This window comes from Carassius auratus, chromosome 18, assembly GCF_003368295.1.
Source record: "Carassius auratus strain Wakin chromosome 18, ASM336829v1, whole genome shotgun sequence".
NCBI lineage: Eukaryota > Metazoa > Chordata > Actinopteri > Cypriniformes > Cyprinidae > Carassius > Carassius auratus.
Window position 1 is genome coordinate 14,153,883 of NC_039260.1, and position 19,582 is coordinate 14,173,464.

A 19,582-nucleotide genomic window follows, 5' to 3' on the forward strand; every position below is an offset into this window, starting at 1 on the left:
TTGAATTGAATTGAATTGTATAACCCCACTGCTCTTCCCCCACTGACCATCATGACTGCAGTGGAGTCATTCAGTTCCTGGGCATCACAATCTCTCAGGTCCTGAAGTGGGACATTCGAATTTACTCCATTGTGAAAAAGGCCCAGTAAAGGTTGTATTTCCTTCACCAGCTGCGGAAGTTTAACCTGCCACAGGAGCTGCTGAAGCAGTTCTACTCCACCATCATTGAATCCATCCACTGGAATTCAGTAACTGTCTGGTTCAGCTCAGCTTCTAAATCTGACCTCAGAAGACTACAGAGGGTAGTCCGGACTGCTGAGCGAATCATCGTTACAACCCAGCCTTCTATTCAAGAACTGTAATTATCCAGAGTGAGCAAAAGGGCTGGCAAAATCACTCTGGACCCCTCACATCCAACACATTCTTTGAACTGCTGCCATCTGGTCAACGCTACAGAGCACTGAGCATCAGAATGACCAGACACAGTAACAGTTTCTTCCCTCAGGCAATCCATCTAATGAACACTTGATAATAACTGTGGAACACACTACACTATTTATATTTATGACGGATGATCCGAGTTTTTCCTTATATCACACATGCGATGGGCCCGGTCAATTTTAATGTCACCGCCTTTCAGTGAGGGGATCCACTTGGAAAGATTAGCTCTGAGAAAGCCAGCTGCATCAGAGTCCTCAGCCCCTACCAGCAACCCCATCAGTCTTTTGTTATTTCTCCTGCTTCTATCTAAAATCTCTGTAATTTTTTTTCGGTGAGTTGTTCTTAAGTTTGTGACTGTCCTCCTATCTTCACATGCAGCTACTTGAATGGATTTGACCCAGTCCCGTGTCTGTTTTGATGCATTGGCTAGCTTTTCAACTTCGGCTTTTAGTTCATTTACAGAGTCGTTTGTATATCTAAATGTAGATCAGGGAGTGCTGGGGTCAGTACAGAGTTTATTGCTTCTCTTACAGTCAGAGCCACAAGCGAATCAAGTGTAGTTTGTTGTTCTTTGACAGAGTGAGCAGAGCAAAGGACTACGCATGCATTGCTGTCTAAGGTTTTCATTGTGTATTGTGATATCAGATTTAATTTAATTTATTATAATTTAATTTTTTTACATGTGGGTGAAGGGGCAATTCTAAGATTTTTGTTTAAGGGGGACATAATAATAAAAAATAAATTGAATATTAAGGAAAGGAGGTAAACTACACTTTAAAAGTATTTCACTGTATTCAAGTGAAATATACAACATTTGAGTACTGAGTAAGCCAAATGCTAGAATCGATAACAGGAACAAGCAGATGTCGGGGGCAGGCAGCAGAGAATCAGAGTCGGTATAAACAATCCAAAGGTCAGGTACAGAAGGAAAACACAAGGAAAACGGTCGGAAATGTCAGACTGGCTAAACAAGACTTCCTAGTGAGTGAGAGTGAGTGTGCTGCTTATATGTGTGTGTAAATGAGGTGCAGGTGTGGCAAGGAAATTGGCTGATGAATAAGGTGCAGGTGTGGCAGGGTGATTGTGATGCAGTAACTTATGGGTAATATAGTTTGGGTGTGGTGCAACAGTATGAAAGGTGCTAGTGTCCAAGTGACATCTGGTGGTTGATGGGTGGAATGGTCCTGAGTGGAGTGCCCTCTACTGAAGCTCATAGGCACTCCATCTAATGATCGTGACATACCCCCAAAGGAGCGGCTTCCAGATGCTCAAAACAATCTAAGAGGGCGGTGGAGCGGAGGTGGAACAGGGGGAGAGATGGAGGGCCAGGTCCATGAGGAAGTGCAGTGGTCGGGGACCAGGGCAGAACAGGCGGAACTGGAGTCCTTCCTGGGCCTAACTCGGGAAAACAGGAGCCCCTCTTGGGCCTGACATAGGAAACAGGGGCCCACCGTGGGTTTATCTCGGGAACAGGGCTTAACTCCGGAACAGGGGCCCGCCGTGGGCCTAACTTGGGAACAGGAGCCCGCCATGGGCCTAACTCGGGAACAAGGGTCCACGAAGGGAGAGCAGGTGGCATGGGAGCCCACCAGAGTGGAGCAGGTGGAGCTGGAGCCAACCAGGGAGGTGTAGAGGACCACCACAGCCGAGAAGATGGGACAGAAGCCCACCAGGGCAGAGCAGAGGACCACCACAGCTGAGAAGACGGGACAGAAGCCCACAAGGGCGGTGCAGAGGACCACCACAGCCGAGCAGACGGGACAGACGCCCACCAGGGTGGTGCACAGGACCAGCACAGCCGAGCATATGGGACAGAAGCCCACCAGGGCAGAGCAGAGGACCACCACAGTGGAGTCGATGGCACAGGAGAGTAAGTCTGCTCAGGTGGGACTGAAACAGAGAACATTAACAGGTTAATAGCGGCCTCCGTGGCCGTGATGAGATGGTGTATGGTCTCCGTAGCCCTGACCGGAATGAATGACAGCTCATTGACGGCCTCCCTGGCCGTGACAGGATAGGTCGAGAGCTCTGAGATGTGACGAGGCTCTGGGAGTTCGGCTGAGATGTGACGAGGCTCTGGTAGATCTGTGGTGATTTGACTGGGTTCATGAAGATCAACTGTGACTTGACTGTGCTCATGAAGATCAACTGTGACTTGACTGTGCTCATGAAGATCAACTGTGACTTGACTTAGTTCACTGAGGTTAATGGTGACTTGACTTTGCTCATGAAGATCATTGATGACTTGACTTTACTCCTGAAAATAGTTGGTGACTTGACTTGGTTCCTGAGGATCAACTGTGACTTGACTTAGTTCACGGAGGTTAATGGTGACTTGACTTTGCTCATGAAGATCATTGGTGACCTGACTTTGCTCATGAAGATCATTGGTGACTTGACTTGGTTCCTGAGGATCAACTGTGACTTGTCTTGGCTCATGAAGTTTAACTGTTGTTTTACTTGACTCTTGGGTGTTAGAGGTGACTTGACCTGTCTCTGGACGGTCAGCGGTGACTTGACACATCTCTGGATGGTCAACGGGTACCTGACTAGACTCCGGGAAATCAACAGGGATCTGATCAACGGTGACCTGACTAGGTTCTGGGAAATCAACGGGGACCTGATCAACGGTGACCTGACTAGGTTCTGGGAAATCAACGGGGACCTGATCAACGGTGACCTGACAAGGCTCTGGGAAATCAACGGGGACCTGATCAACGGTGACCTGACTAGGTTCTGGGAAATCAACGGGGACCTGATCAACGGTGACTAGCCCTGGCTCTGGAGGGTCATCGGTGACTAACCCTGGTCTGGAGGGTCATCGGTGACTAGCCCTGGCTCTGGAGGGTCATCAATGACTAGCCCTGGCTCTGGAGGGTCATCGTGACTAGCCCTGGCTCTGGAGGGTCATCGGTGACTAGCCCTGACTCTGGAGGGTCCACGAGCACCTGACTCGACTCTGGAGGGTCCACGAGCACCTGACTCGACTCTGGAGAGTGCACGGGCACCTGACTCGACTCTGGAGAGTGCACGGGCACCTGACTCGACTCTGGAGAGTCCTCGGGCACCTGACTCGACTCTGGAGGGTCCACGGGCACCTGACTCGACTCTGGAGGGTCCACGGGCACCTGACTCGACTCTGGAGGGTCCACGGGCACCTGCCTTGACTCTGGAAAGTCAACCAGAATCTGACTCGACTCTGGAGGGTCAACTGGAACCTGACTCGACCCTGGAGGGTCCACTGGAACCTGACTTGACTTTGGACTGCCTGTAGAGACGTGAGACGCCTCGGCTTCGGGCACTGCCTCTGGAACGGCCTCGGGCACCGCCTCTGGAATGATCTCCGGGCTTTGAGGAACGGTAGACCCTCTATGGTGGCAAGTCGGTGGAACCTTGTCTGGAGGCTCAGGCGTTGAGTCGGCCATCTTGTGCTGTGGCGCTGGGCTGGCGGTCATCTTGTGCTGTGGCGCTGGGCTGGCGGCCATCTTGTGCTGTGGCGCTGGGCTGGCGGCCATCTTGTGCAGTGGCACTGGGCTGGCAGCCATCTTGTGCAGTGGCGCTGGGCTGGCGGCCATCTTGTGCAGCGGTTTTGGGGCTTTAAAGTCCTCTGCCTCTCCCACAGTGAAAGGAGAACCACATAACAAGAGCGAAAAGTCCATTATATCCCTTAAGCTGCAATTAAACTCCCCTCTAGCTAACCATGATTTTACTGGTTCATTGAGTCCAAAACGGAATAAATCCTTAAACAAGACTTCATCGTCTAGAGGAACTCGATATACCAATCCACAGAACTGTTGAACATAGTCCTCAATAGATCGATCTCCTTGCTTTAGATTTAACAGCAGGTCAACTGGATCTGTGGTTAGGCTGGATTGGTGATATGCCGACATTGAAACAGGAACCGATACCTCAGTGACAAGGGGATACCGGGCTGCTGGATCCTGGTATGGCGAAGTCTTCTGTAATGATGAGACAGAGACGTTCGGATCCATGTGCACAACATTAATGATGAGAATGGTCAGACAGGCAATGATCAGTAACAGCGTCAGGTATGTAGGGATAATCAGAATCGATTACAGGAACAAGCAGATGTCGGGGGCAGGCAGCAGAGAATCAGAGTCGGTATAAACAATCCCAAGGTCATGTACAGAAGGAAAACACAAGGAAAACGGTCGGAAATGTCAGACTGGCTAAACAAGACTTCGCAGTGAGTGAGAGTGAGTGTGCTGCTTATATGTGTGTGTAAATGAGATGCAGGTGTGGCAAGGAAATTGGCTGATGAATAAGGTGCAGGTGTGGCAGGGTGACTGTGATGCAGTGACTTATGGGTAATGTAGTTTGGGTGTGGTGCAACAGTATGAGAGGTGCTAGTGTCCAACTAAACAAGTTAATTAATATGTTTTATATTAAAAGTACAATTTTCAAATAAAAAAGACAACATGATTATTTTATTTAATATGTGTTTATATGTATTAAGTGCTTCATTATTAAGTGAAAAAAACACTGTGGTGTGATGAGAGGTTTATAGGAGACTGAAAACCAATTGCTCCCCCATGATATTTTGTAAACTGCATTCATGACAAAGAATAGCACAGATGCAGATATCATAACAATCTATCGATATACACACATCTTGTCCTCTGTTTCTCACTCTGTGCTGCCATAATCTGCGGATTGAAAAGGATGCACTGAAAGACAGAGAAGCCGTTTGAAGTCTGCCAGTGTTTTCATAAGAAATTTAAAAGGGACTGAGGCAATCACAAATTTGTTTATGGGCTGTAGCCCTCCTAAACATCAAGATGGTCTGGCGATGCCCATGTGTGGATGAAGTGTCCAAATACTTTAGAATGTATCATATAATTATGGACAGACAAAGTTTTCTAAAGACCCAAATTGTAATTTGTAAAAGTATTTTATAAAAATAAATAAATAAATATAGAATCTTAGAGAATAGAATGTTGCTTGATATTAATATTACATAATATAAAACATTGCAGATATAATTTATTTGGTCATTTGTTTTCCACAGTTACCATATGTATACAGTATATTGAAATTGTACCGTTTTTTTCTTCTTTTTTAACATTCATTAAATATCAAATATTTCATCAATGCAATTATACAAAAATATTTCATTTTGTAAATTTCCCCATTAAAAGTTGCTTTGTGTTCTTCTCAGGCTTTAATAAAATAATGTAACATTTGGGGGTGAACAAGCAGAAGAGCAGACCAAAACTAGAAGCTAAAATAGCAAAAATCTCAACAGCAGTTGTAAATTTACCAGGTGAACTGACATATGCAGGTACAAATGCTAGCCACACTGCACAGAATATAAGCATGCTGAAGGTGATGTATTTGGCCTCATTAAAATTGCCTGGCAACTTCCGGGCCAGAAAAGCCAGAAAAAAACAGACACAGGCTAAAAGGCCAATATATCCCAGCACACACCAGAAGGCCAGGTCAGAGCCCACACTGCAATCCAGGATGATCTTGGACTGTTTATATTTAGTGTTTCTATAGGGGAAAGGAGGGGATATTGTAAGCCAAGCAGTACATATGATCACCTGAACCAGAGTGCAGCAGAAGATGATTATTCTCTGCTGTGTGGGGCCCAACCATTTCATTATATTGTTTCCAGGTCGGGTAGCTGTAAAAGCTGCCAACACCACTAAAGTCTTGCCAAGGATGCAGGAGATGCAGAGAGAGAAAGTAATGCTGAAGGCAGTGTGTCGCAGCATGCAGGACCAGGATGTAGGTTCCCCAATAAACACCAAAGCACATAGAAAACACAGAGTCAGTGATAACAAGATAAAGAAACTGAGTTCTGAGTTATTCACACGGACTATTGGCGTCCCTCTGTTGTAAAGAAATATCACCAGCACTGTGATAGTTAGAAATGCTCCCATTACAGCTATCAGAGTCAGGGTGATTCCCATTGCATCATGGGAGAGAAACTCAACCACCTTCGGGACACATATTGTTCCATTCACATTCGACCAATAATCTTCAGGGCATGACAGACAATCTACTGAATCTATAAATAAAGAGAAATTATAAAATCAGATCAATTAAGGCAAATGATGAAGACAAATGTAATAAGAACACACATAACTTGTCAATAGGAAAACATACACTAGGTAGTCCTGACCTGATTGATTACTGATCTTGCCAATATCACATGGAACACAATCAAAGCAGCACAAAGGTTGCCCACGACGGACAGCCTTCCTGAATCCTGGAGTGCATCTGTTACTGCATACAGACACAGGTACCTAAATAATAATAATAATAATAATAATAATAATAATAATAATAATAATAATTATAATAATAATAATAATAAATATATATATAAATATATAAATATATATATATATATATATATATATATACAAACAATTGTTATTATTATAAAATTATTATAATAATTTGTGAGTCCAAACAACATAATTATGAATATTTAAACATAAACAAGTCACCCTTTTTACTTATTCACAATATTATTATGCGAATATTGTCAAAGATCACATAGTGACAATGTTTTTAATATAGCAATAGATGGCAGTGCAGTGCACAGTCAACACCTTGCCTTGTTCTGTTGGTGAGACCACATGATAGCCTGCTCCACAATCAACAGTTCTCTCCCAGTTTGCTGAGCACCACCATAGAGGCCCACTTTAACAAACTGAAAATCTCCACTTGTGTGTCTTTGCCAGTTAATTAAATCATATGATGGGATTGAATCTCCCTTAACATCAAAATTGACATTTTCTCCAGAAACAGAGAAAGAGATTTCCTGTAAATAATGCTGGAGCTATAGAGAAATAAGAAAACAACAAAGAAGTGGGGGAAAATGGAGGGAGAGAACAGACGTTTATGATTAACAAATGAACAACGTTTATGAAAAGAAATGCACAACATAATCACTAAGGTACTTTTACCTGCCATGGAAACACATTGTTGAGGTTTGCACATGAGAAATTCTCAAACGGTCCATTTCCAGGTTTACAGTGAATGAGATTATGTAGAGAATGAGCAAAGGCATACACTGCTTTATATACATTGTAGGTCACACGAGGACTAGATGTGTTCATGAAGGCAGAGTGTTCTTGTCTGAGAGGTTCTTTTCCGGTGCAGGAGGGCAAATGAGTGTTCAAGCTGGATGTGGAGGGAGAACAACCATAGAGAGCCTCCCACAACTCCTGAACTTGAGGGTTAGAAGGATACACTTCTGGGGTCACCGTTTTGAGGTAATTCTGAAGACCTGGGATGTGGCCTTGACGTATTGCAAACCCAATTGTGCCATCTAAGAATGGATATGTTTGTGCTAACATTGAAGCTGTAACCCAAGCCTCACTTGCAATCCATTGAATTCCTGTGATATTTTGGGTCATAAACTCTCTTAAGAAAGGGTAAAATTCCCCCTCTCCTGAAAAAACAACCACCACTTTAGCTGTTGATTCCTTCATTACTTTAAGAATCTTTAGGACCTGTTTCTGGGTATAGTCTTTGGGGATCATTTCATGATAGGCCACACAAATGTTAGTATTCTCTATTTCTCGCTTTAAGCCTTGTAAAGCAAACCTGCCATAGTCATGGTCTTCAGTCACCACACCAACCCATGTCCAGTCAAACCGCTTTAAGAGTTGTACAATAGCTTTGACCTGGTAATCATCATTGGGAACCACTCTGAAAAATGTTGGAAACTGCTTCCGATTACTTAGACAAGAGCAGGTTGAGAAGTAACTTATCTATAAATTAAATAATAAAAATAAGAAACAAATGAAAAATAAAACAAATGTTAGCCAACACACACACACAGATATACATATATATATATATATATATATATATATAAACAGGAAAACAATTGTATTTTACCATTGGTATCCTGAAAGGCTCCAGAGTTCTGGAGACAACGATTGATTGTGACGATCCAGATTCCCCTATTAATCCTAATAAAGTGCTAGCTCCAGAACATATAACACTTTGAACAACATCCTGTCCATTCAGCACTGACAGGATTGCTTTCTGAGCAGTCACAGGAGTGGCACAAGAGTCAAAGATACTATAAGCCAGAGTATAGTTTGGTAAGAAATCTGTTCTGTTGTTTATTTCTTCCACAGCAAGTTTCATGGTGAGAGCCCAGCGGAAAGCTCTTGGATCAAACCTTCATAAAATTATTTTATTAAAATACCTTCTTGTAAAACAATAGATGGTTTGATTCAGAAAATGAATAAAATGTAAACAACAGATTTTAAATTACAGCTTGGGAGAGATGTAAAGAACATATAAGATGTCCTTACCCTTGACACTGTGCTGCTAAAGGTCTCTTTTTGTGGTCTGTTGGAGGAAGCTCTACTCTATAATGCAAAGGAAAAATTCCTCCTATTGTGAAGTCTCCACTAGTCATGAATACTGGCAAATTAAAGTCACCCCATGGGTTGCAGCCTGAAGTTACCGCTGCACTGGAAATATGAAATACAGAGACAAAAATATGAATCATTATTCTGTTAACCTTCACAAGAAAAAAAGGCGAGGAGATGCTTGTCTTACCTTTGGTTTTATATGTTAATCATGCATATCATTAAGCATGACATCATCCTGAGTTATATATCAAATCAGGTACACTATTATGTTTCCCATTATGCCTCAATCTGAAGCTATTATTATTGTGTTATACATATTATACATTACAAAATCAACAACTACAATATCACTTATGCTTTACTTAGAAGATTATGGTGATTAATATGGGGATTCATTAAACAATATAGTAATTTACATATGCTGATTAACTAAACAACTTAATCATAATCAGTTACATTGAAAAAAGCTCCCAAATTAAGAAAGTAAGATAAATAGATTTCCAGGAAATGTATGAACTGATAAGCGTCTTCCAAGTGATTAGGTTTATTTTATTTTTTATTAAAATAATAATAATAATATAAAATACTTTATTTCTGATTGATTGATTGATTGATTGATTCATTCATTCATTCATTCATTCATTCATTATCTAAGATATTCTGGTTACACTTTATTTTACAATACGTGTACTTACATGTACTTATAGTGTACTTACAGTGTATTTATCTAAGAAAGTTCTGGTAATACAAGGTAACTGGGGTAGGGTTAGGTTTAGGGGTAGGTTCAGGGTTAGTACCTAGTTATTACATATAGTTATTGTAATTACTATAATAAGTACATAGTATGTACATGAGGAACAGGACTGTAAAATAAAGTGCTACCGATATTCTTGTGGGATATTTGTGTCATTACTACACTGAAAAAAAACAGTAATTATTTTTAAAATAAAAATTAAGTAATGAATTAAGTAAAATTTACTGAACTAACCCAGCCAATATGTCCACGTGGGCCCCACATGGGAATTATCTGGGCTATGTGGGTGTCAACTGGACAAGGGTTTAGAGTGGGCACCAGGACAAGACCACAAGAAACAGATGATTCTTCTGCCCAATCTGACTTTGCTGCAGCCTGGAATTGAACTGCTGGTTTTGTCTGGTCAGAGAAGAACTGGCCCCCCAACAAAGGTTATTTTTGTCCATTCTGTCACAGATGGAGTTTCGGTTCCTTGCCGCCATTGCCTCTGGCTTGCTTAGTTGGGGACACTTCATTTACAGCGATATCATTGAATTGATTGCAAATAAATGCACAGACACTATTTAAAGTGAACAGAGATGACATCACATAATTCAATGATGAACTGCCTTTCACTGTCATTTTGCATTACTGACACACTGTTTTTCTAATGAATGTTGTTCAGTTGCTTTGATGCAATGTATTTTGTTCAAAGCGCTATATAAATAAAGGTCAGATGAATGTGTCTAAGGGCTGTTTTGGGTTTTGTTTCTTGTTCATTGTTTTCATGTCTTTTATTTAGTAGTTTGATTTATGCTGTTTTTGTCCTGCTTCCCTTCCCCCATGTATCTCTGCCTTGTGTATGTGTCATGTTCTTATTGGTTATTGTCTTGTCATGTGATTATCAGTTCTGTTTGCTCATTGGTTGCTATAGGTCACGTGTCTTGTTTCCCACTGGTTTGTTCTTGTCATGTGACCCTCATTGTCTGTATAAGTAGCCATGTCTTTGCCATTGTCTCTTGTCATATATTAATGTATGTACCTTCTGTTGGTGAGTCACGTCTCTTTAGTCACGTCTAGTGATGGCAAAAGGAGGCTTCCTGAACCCCCCGAGACCTTGCAGCCCATTGCTTCACCAAAAGGTTCATTACTCAAAGCTTCATTCATTATTGCTCACTAGTGACACCTAGCTACTGTGCAAAGAAATAGCAGATCAAAAAAATAATACTGAATCAATGACCTCTTAATTTACTTTTGCAAAGACTGTCACACACAGTTCATTCATTATTCATAAATTGTTTGGATAGTGACAGTAAGAACATCAAAAGTGAGACTGTGTTGAGTGTAGTACTTACGGTGGAGGGAGTGTAATAACGCAAATTGCAACAGAAAAGTGTGGGGTGGGAAAGGTTAAGAATTGTTTCTGGTGTGTTTTGTGCATTGAAGTGCTACTAATTTTAGTGCAGTGTTGTGCTTATGGGCCTATGGATTTAGAGGAACAAACTGTGACACTGCAGTTTGGGGTGGGTGAAGGAAGGATCACACATTATTTTTATTGAGTAAAATAATTTTTTCAAGTGTGTTGGGGCTTAGACGATTCCTCCTTTTGGACAGAACCTCTCCAGCCTTGGAAAAGATCCCTTTCCCATGGAACAGAGAATGCGGGACATAAAAATGTCAGTGCCAGCTGGTATAAATGAGGATACAGATGTTTATGTTGAGCCAAATATACTAGTGGATCCTCAGATCTTTTGAGATTCACTTTGAATAAATATTGATTTGATTTGATTGATAAAGATTGTTAGTAGTCTGTGCATGCTCGTGCAGTGCTCGATAATGCCTGAGCATGGAGGAGGTGTTATTGTTGTATGTCAGCTTTTTAGGAACAGCAAGCATTTCAACTTGAAACATAAACGAATAGACATGAAATATAATATAGCCTTATAGTGAGTATCATCATTAGATCAAGACATTAAATCAATAATAATACACATACCTTATTGTGACCAACCATTTCAAAAAACTCCCAGACAGGGGAGGATTCCTCTTTCTTGCTGGCTCCATTACAAGGAAAAACGAAGAGGTCACAAAAAACAAATCAAAAAGGGCAATCCAAATCAAAAAACAGTCCAGTCCAAATCCAAAAAACCAAAGCAATCCAAAAAAATCTTATTTAATTAATATAACAATACTATAATATAACTAATTTAATTAATAATAACAATATACTATAACTTAAATAACCTGATATAATCTAATAATATACAGCCATAACACATTTATGACACAATAACGACGACGACACAACTATCTAACTCTAACTCTGACTCTCTGACTCTACTACAGCTGATTCATGTACTCCTGAAAACACCCACAAGAACCCCCTTTATCCTTTATTGAAGCCTTTACCTTTTTAAAAATAAAGATTCGTTGCCATTATTGGAATTGAAATGCTTCGACTAATCCGAAACACACGTGATCATTGTCATGTGTTGGATCTGGCCAATCGGGAAGCAGCTGTGTCATCATCAGCGCTCCTGTAGCCACTCTGGAGAAACTGCGGCGGCTGAGTCAGCCGGCTGCTCTCAAAACGCTCTTTTGGTACTTTGATTCCACACCTGACAGTCATGTGGCATTGGCACTGTCTCAAGTCGGACAAAAAATTCTAACCGGCATGCACTGCTTCAAGTCAGATAGCGATCGGTTTGGGCAATGCTGCGTGAAGTCGAACGCACCTATTGTCTCTTGTCGTGTATTAACGTATGTACCTTCTGTTGGTGAGACAAGTCCATTCATACCTCGTAAAGTCGTTGTTTATTGTTTGGATTTTGGATTGCACCTTATAAATAAACTGCACCTTGGGTTCATCTATGATCGCCTTCAGTGGACTACTCAATACAATGTGTAATATGACACATTTGCTTTAAACTATTTTTATTGTAATATCCATATGATCATTTTGATGGTACCCTTTAGACAGCTGTTGATTAAGTAACTCTGCAACTACATATCAGCTAGTGGTCATTGGAGTATTAGTATGTTACTTACTGTAAATATATGCTAATACTTTATTTTGATGGTCAACCAACAGATAAACTGACATACTGTAATTATCTATGCAAGTACATCGTATTCTACCAAACTAGATTCGACCATTCTTGAGCATACTAATACGCTAATGAGAGATAGTTGGCACTGGCAAAGTTTATTTATAGTCTACTGATTAAGGGGACCATCAAAATAAAATGTAACCATATAAAACATTGTTGTTTTTTTGCAGTTGGCGTATTAAGATCATAACAATTAATTAATATTAGCTCCAAAGGAAACACTTAACATCTAACCACTCACAAGCTGTAGTAAGATATGGGCTTCATAAAGTGTTACCATATTTTTATCCAGATTTTATCCAGTTTTGTTTTATTTAAAAAACAATGTGTTTTAGAGATACTGAGTTAAAGTCATGTTCTTCACATTTGAAATATTTTAACATGTAATTTAAAATGTATTGTGCACCAATTTGTTTTATTAAGTAAAAAAAAAAAAATAATAATAATAATAATAATTTAGAGTTTTATTGCATATTAGCACATTAACTTTATCCAGATGAATTAATAAATAAATCTAAATGGGCAAATTTAGCATGGCTAGTTAGATTTTGAGTAATATCTATCTAGTTATTTTGTTAAATACACAATCATCAAGTACATTTTCCTCAGATATAGTTTATATAATTTACTCAAAAAAGGTAGCACTGGAAAACAACCATGCTATTAAAGCATGTGGTTAATTTGCATACATGTAAGCAATTAGACAGCTTGTTATCCTTTGAAGATAATATGTCCACTAAATATAATTACTACCCAAATGAACACCTGTCACGGTTTTACGCTGCCTGAAGGAATACGGAGCCGAGGATAAACGAAATAAGGTTTTATTTTCCAACATAGGAGTTATCCAAACATGGATCACAGAGGAAGGCACAGCTCGTGAGTATCAAGTAGTGAGCAAGTAACAAGTTGGTAACAAGTTGATGACAAGTAACCAGTTGATGACAAGTAACCAGTTGATGACAAGTAGACCCGACAAAACAGAACTGAAAGGACAAGGCTTATGTACAGAGGATAATGGGGAAACACAGGTGGATGGAATAACTAAATTAACAGGGACATGGAACACATGAGGAAGATAATAGACACACCTGGGAACTAATCAAACTAAACACGGAAGACAGAAACTGGGTCACTGGGGCAAAAACACTAAATGAGTCAAGGTGTGTGACAACACCGAGACCTCGATACTTGGTACACCATACACAATGGCGGTAACAATCAATGGACTGTGTTTGAGTATAAATGGGTCATTTTGAGTAGAAAATTAACTCCAGATATCACAAATCTGTAACTTACTAAACCTAATGACAAAATCAACCATAAAACAATGTAAATACAACTCGAAAACAGTGGAAATTTAATATTTTTAATTATTCATGCCCCAGTGCATGATGGGAAAACGGGATTACTACTTTGATATTTACTTAAAGTAAATCATTGTAAACATAACAAACAATTCCAAGTAAAATGTGCTTATAATTTAAAAATTTAACTTCTTAAAACTTAAACTTCTTAAAACTTAAATTTAACTTAATTTTTAATTTATAAGTGATATAGAATTTCATTTATTTTTTTAATTCTTTGTCTGAACTTAATTATTTAATGTAGAAGTAACATTTGTGTTTATGTAGTACACAATTTTTTCAGTGTATTTCATATGATCTATAATTACTTCATGTAAATATACAACTTTTAAATAAGTAGACAACACTGTCAATGCTACAGGCATAACTCCCACAAAATGTTTTACGCATACAGTTTTTACACACCACTGTAAAATGTGCACCAGAATAGCTACTGTGAAATTAACTAACAAAGAAAATAAGTTATAATGTGACTATTTTTATTTTATTGACTGACGTTGTCTCATGGATGAATGTGTATCATGTGTGCATTATCATTGGCTCAAAGAAATAATTGCATTCACATGGGCTTGCTACATAAAATATTGACAGCAGGAGGGGCATATGATATATTTATTTATTTCAGGTGAAAAGTTAAGGCCATCCCTCAATCGCAGATTATCTATATATGTTGTACCCATTAGATTCTCTCATTTATCAGTTATGGCACAGCTTAATGCAATTTTGCTTTTGCATTTTACATTTTGGCCTATGCTGTGTATTGGTTTGCAGAGTCAGTATAAAAGCAAGATTAAGTGTGTCTTTCAGGGAGATGAAGATACCTACAGTTTTTACCAAGGGGGAGATGTTGTTTTAGGAGGGATTTTTCCTTTGCATTCCAGCCCCATATCATCTTTTTCTTTTTTCAAAACCAAACCTGAGGCAACCAAGTATCAATTGTGTGTCATGCTTTCATGATCTGATCAATGTTTTGTAATGTTTAGAAATTATTTTATTTATTTATTCATGTTACATTTATATTTTACAATAATGATGTTAATAAGTTTGCATTAAATGCAATAATGGTCACATTTAATACATGTGTGTGTGTGTGCGTGTGCGTGTGTGTGTGTGTGTGTGTGTGTGTGTGTGTGTGTGTGTGTGTGTGTGTGTGTGTGTGTGTGTGTGTGTGTGTGAAATCCATTGCAGCTTCACTCCTAGAGCTCTGAGGTGGATGCAGACGATGATCTTTGCTGTGAGAGAAATAAACCAACGGCAAGACCTTTTGCCAAACTTATCATTGGGCTACCACATCAAGGACAGTGGTGATGACATACCTGTATCTGTGAAGAGATCTCTTCTTCTGGTCAATGGACAGCCAGAAAAGGACAGTGGACAGAGCTGTACAAAAGATATACAAAAGCAGCCGAGCCCTGTAATCGTGGGAGATGCTGCATCAGGAGTCTCCATGGCTGTTCTGAGAACTTTAGGATCCTTTAAAATACCCATGGTAAAATAAAATATTTCTTAATTAATCTCTTGCAATTGCATTTCATTTTCCTTTCCATTTTGGTGATGTAATGTTGATTTCCTTTATATGAAATACAAACAAAAGTTAAGAAAAAGACAAACAATCTCTCTCTCTCTCTGTGTGTGTGTGCATACATAAATCGTCAATTAAAAGTGCTAGCATATATTTGGTTGTACTGTATTAGTTCACTTATTAGTTACTTTCAATTTTACTGAAATGTTGTGTTTTCATATTTTAGGTGAGCTACTTTGCATCCTGTTCATGTCTCAGTAACAAGAAAGAGTTTCCAGCATTCATGCGGACAATGCCAAGTGATGTATTTCAGATTAAAGCTTTGGTAAAACTTGTTCAATATTTTCAATGGACATGGGTTGGGGTGATCGGTGTGGAATCAGATTATGCTCGCTTTGCAATCCAGCTTTTCTTAAAGGAGTCCGAAACATTTAATATTTGTCCTGCTTATGTTCACTTCTATTCTGTTGTTTTGATGCAAGATGCAGTGGAGGAACTTGTGGACATTTTAAAATCGTCTTCTGCCACAGTCATAGTAAACTTCTCTGGGGAATCAGAACTACATAGTATACTAAAAGAGTGCAGACGGCAAAATCTTACTCATCTACAGTGGATTGCCAGTGAGGCCTGGGCCACATCTAAAGCCCTCTGGGGCAATTTTGGTGATCTGTTGAAAGGAACATTAGGGTTTGCCATACGGAGAGCTGATATTCCACATCTTGGTAGTTACCTCAGAAGAGTAAATATTTCTGTTGCTCAGAAGTCAGATTTTCTCTCCGAGTTTTGGGAAGAGACTTTCCATTGTCGACTGAATGGGTCTTTAAATACTCATGTACATGGAGAACAGCCACAGAACTGGCCACCTTGTAATGGCAGAGAGAGTTTGGATGATGTATACACTCCTTATTTAGACGTGTCACAACTCAGAGTCTCCTACAATGTTTATAAGGCTGTGTATCTCATAGCAAATGCACTACATGACATGAGCACGTGTGAACCAGGAAAAGGCCCCTTTCAGAATGGGACATGTGGGTGTCTGTCTCAAATTCTGCCATGGCAGGTGTGTCTTACTCACCATTTTGCATTTTCTGCCTATATTGTGCTAATAAGAAATTATCAAACACTGTACACATTTTAAAACAATGTTTAAATGTAACATATATGTATTCTATATATTGTCATCCATGCATTTTAATGATTTGCTTTGCATCATCCTATCTCCCAACATTCATCTAAGCTTCTGTACTATATGAAAAGAACACATTTCACAACACTAGGAGAAGAGGTCAGATTTGATGATAATGGTGATCCCATTGCATCCTATGACCTGATGAACTGGCAAAGAGAGTCGGATGGCTCCCTTCAGCTAGTGAGGGTGGGATTCTATGATGCCTCCCTCGAAAATGAAAAGGACCTAGTAATAGATGAGCCAGCAATTATGTGGCACAGAGGAGAGAAGGTGTGTGCCATCCCACTCATCACCCGATATTGCTTGCTTTGTCTGTTTTTCCTTCAACTCTACCCAGTAGTTATGGCAGAACTAAATAAAGTATTTTTTTTTAAACTGAAATGGCAATGCTCTATTGACTTTATTTTATAATAAAAATTTTAGTTTTTTAAGTTGTATATTTATTTATGCAATGGAAATATGTAGTGACATGCAGTCTTGAGACTATAGTGTTTTTTACTGCTTGCTCTGCTGTGGTCATTAGGCACCAGAATCACTGTGCAGTAAAAGCTGTCTTCCAGGCTCCAGGAAAGCCAGGCAGAAAGGAAAGCCAGTCTGCTGCTTTGACTGTATACCATGTGCTGAAGGAGAGATCAGTAATCAAACAGGTGTGGATTTTCTCAAAGCTCCTCACTTTTTTTTATTCTCTTTATTTATTTATTTTTTGGGTGGGGGCCAGGGGGTTATATTTAAAATTAAACTTTAGATGCATTTTATGCACTCCATTTTCACAATTTTTTCCACAGATTCAAATGATTGCCTGACATGTTCTAAAGAAACATGGCCAAACCAAGCCAAAGATCAGTGTATTCCTAAAACTTTAGTGTTTTTGTCCTTTCAGGAGCCCTTGGGAATAATTCTATGGGCATTTTCAGCATTTGGGGCCTGTGTAGCTTTAGCAGTGATTGGTGTGTTTATAGTGTACATGAAGACACCAGTTATACGAGGAAACAATATAGAGTTAAGTTTCCTTCTCCTTCTGTTCCTCTGTGCATGCTTTCTGATTGGCCTAACATTTATAGGGAAGCCGACTGACTGGTTATGTCAGATTCGTTATCCAGCTTTTGGAATAAGCTTTACTCTCTGTATTTCATGCATCTTGGCAAAAACTGTAGTAGTTTTAATGGCTTTCAGAGCCACACTCCCTGGCAGTAATGTCATGAAATGGTTTGGCCCTGCTAAACAAATATCAAGTGTAATCTTGTGCACTTTTGTGCAAGCACTTATTTGCATCATATGGTTAACAACAAAGCCTCCTTTTGCATCATACAACACCAAGTTTATGAGTGCAGCTATAATTGTTGAATGTGCTGTAGGATCTGAAGTTGGATTTTGGTGTGTCTTAGGTTATATTGGACTCTTAGCTTGTTTGTGTTTTTTAATGGCATTTTTGGCGAGAAAATTACCAGACAACTTTAATGAAGCTAAATTCATCACATTCAGCATGCTTATATTTTTTGCTGTGTGGATAACCTTCATTCCAGTATATGTAAGCTCTCGTGGAAAGTATACGGTTGCTGTCCATGTCTTTGCTATTCTTGCATCTGCCTTTGGTCTCTTGCTTTGTATATTTGCTCCTAAATGTTACATTGTTCTTCTGAAACCTGAGAAAAATGACAAAAAGCACATGATGAAAAAATAACAAAATAATAATAATTATTATTATTAGTTTTAAACATTTGGAATAATACACTACAGTCAAAAGTACAGTTGTAGTCCACAGTTTATTTGTATTTTTTCAACTGAATAAAGAGTTGAAGTTACCTGGTTATGACAATTAGCTTTTTATATTAATGTCCACAAAAGCCTGTTCTGTGTCACTGAGTCAATAAACAGTTCATCACATTCCTCAAGCTGGTCTGAACCTTCTTGGCTTATTGCATGCACAGTTTTCTCACAGGTAGAATGACATACTTTTGCAAAATGGTTTAATTTGCCACAGAGTTGCACAGCTTTCGTTTTGCAGGACAGTGAGAGCGATCAGCAGGACACTTATGTCCAGAGTAGCCGCATCCTTTGGGGTTCATTGAAGCAGCATTTCTAGGCTGCAAACTGTACACTATAGAGACTGTATCTGTTCCCTGAACTAGAAATTACAAAAAACAAACAAACATCCAAACCAATTTAAGAGTAACAATTTAATTGAATAAAAAAATAAAAAATAAAAAAACAGATGTAATACAGATAAACAAATGATGAAGCTTGGCTTATTGAATATCAGGTCTCTATCTATGAACGCACTTTATGTAAATGATAACCTAGATTTGCTCTGTTTGACAGAAACCTGGCTAAAACCTGATGATAACATTATTTTAAAAGAGTCTACCCCACAAGAATACTTTCATAAACATTTGCCACATTTAAAAGGTAAAGGGGAAGGTGTTTCATGGTATAACTTGTTTAAAGTAATGGTGCTTCATATAACATTATCCAGAGAAACAAGTATTAATGATAAATCCCCTGTGATGCTTGTACTGTCTACTGTATACTGCCCTACAAAGGCAAAAGACCTTATCTCGCTAGAATGTGAAACTGAGGAAAAACGGCTTTAAAATTGTTTACTTGTTCCGCAAAATTAATTATAGGTAGTACACTGGAAAATTAACAATTAGATGTTTCAGTAATAGAAATGATCTACGTAAAAAAAATTGTGAGCTCAAACTTGATTTTTACCTTTATTCTGAAGTGAATATACTCTGCCTTTGCATTGTCTGCAAAACCTGAAAAGTCACACCCAGGCAAAAGGCAGTAACTTCCACATTATCAATATTTGGTTGCTGATCACCATTTACAAAATTGTTATAGTAACACC

General features: G+C 39.2%; 2 protein-coding genes across 2 annotated transcripts; one reads left to right on the plus strand and one right to left on the minus strand.

Annotated features, from left to right (window-relative positions):
• Window positions 1-5,573: 5,573 nt before the first annotated feature.
• LOC113118525 (extracellular calcium-sensing receptor-like) lies at window positions 5,574-8,863 on the minus strand. The gene is made up of 6 exons (XM_026287770.1): window positions 8,748-8,863; window positions 8,323-8,611; window positions 7,383-8,192; window positions 7,031-7,255; window positions 6,611-6,713; window positions 5,574-6,475 (listed from the first exon to the last, which is right to left on the minus strand). Exons 1-6 carry the CDS (start codon window positions 8,852-8,854, stop codon window positions 5,574-5,576), a joined length of 2,436 nt encoding a protein of 811 aa, XP_026143555.1. The 5' UTR covers window positions 8,855-8,863.
• A 5,859-nt stretch (window positions 8,864-14,722) lies between these two features.
• Window positions 14,723-18,412, plus strand: LOC113118521 (extracellular calcium-sensing receptor-like). The gene is made up of 6 exons (XM_026287765.1): window positions 14,723-14,958; window positions 15,209-15,509; window positions 15,769-16,602; window positions 16,780-17,001; window positions 17,255-17,378; window positions 17,517-18,412. The coding sequence occupies exons 1-6, from the start codon at window positions 14,723-14,725 to the stop codon at window positions 18,410-18,412; spliced, it is 2,613 nt and encodes an 870-aa protein (XP_026143550.1).
• The last annotated feature ends 1,170 nt before the right edge of the window (window positions 18,413-19,582 follow it).

Coding starts and splice junctions, on each gene's coding strand:
- LOC113118525 (XM_026287770.1), bottom strand. CDS start 8,854: ATGACTAGTGGAGACTTCACAATAGGAGGAATTTTTCCTTTGCATTAT. Junction 8,193..8,322: donor AGCCTTTCAGGATACCAATG/GTAAAATACAAT, acceptor TTTAATTTATAG/ATAAGTTACTTCTCAACCTG. Junction 7,256..7,382: donor ACAATGTGTTTCCATGGCAG/GTAAAAGTACCT, acceptor ATTTCTCTATAG/CTCCAGCATTATTTACAGGA.
- LOC113118521 (XM_026287765.1), top strand. CDS start 14,723: ATGGCACAGCTTAATGCAATTTTGCTTTTGCATTTTACATTTTGGCCT. Junction 14,959..15,208: donor GAGGCAACCAAGTATCAATT/GTGTGTCATGCT, acceptor AATCCATTGCAG/CTTCACTCCTAGAGCTCTGA. Junction 16,603..16,779: donor CTCAAATTCTGCCATGGCAG/GTGTGTCTTACT, acceptor CATTCATCTAAG/CTTCTGTACTATATGAAAAG.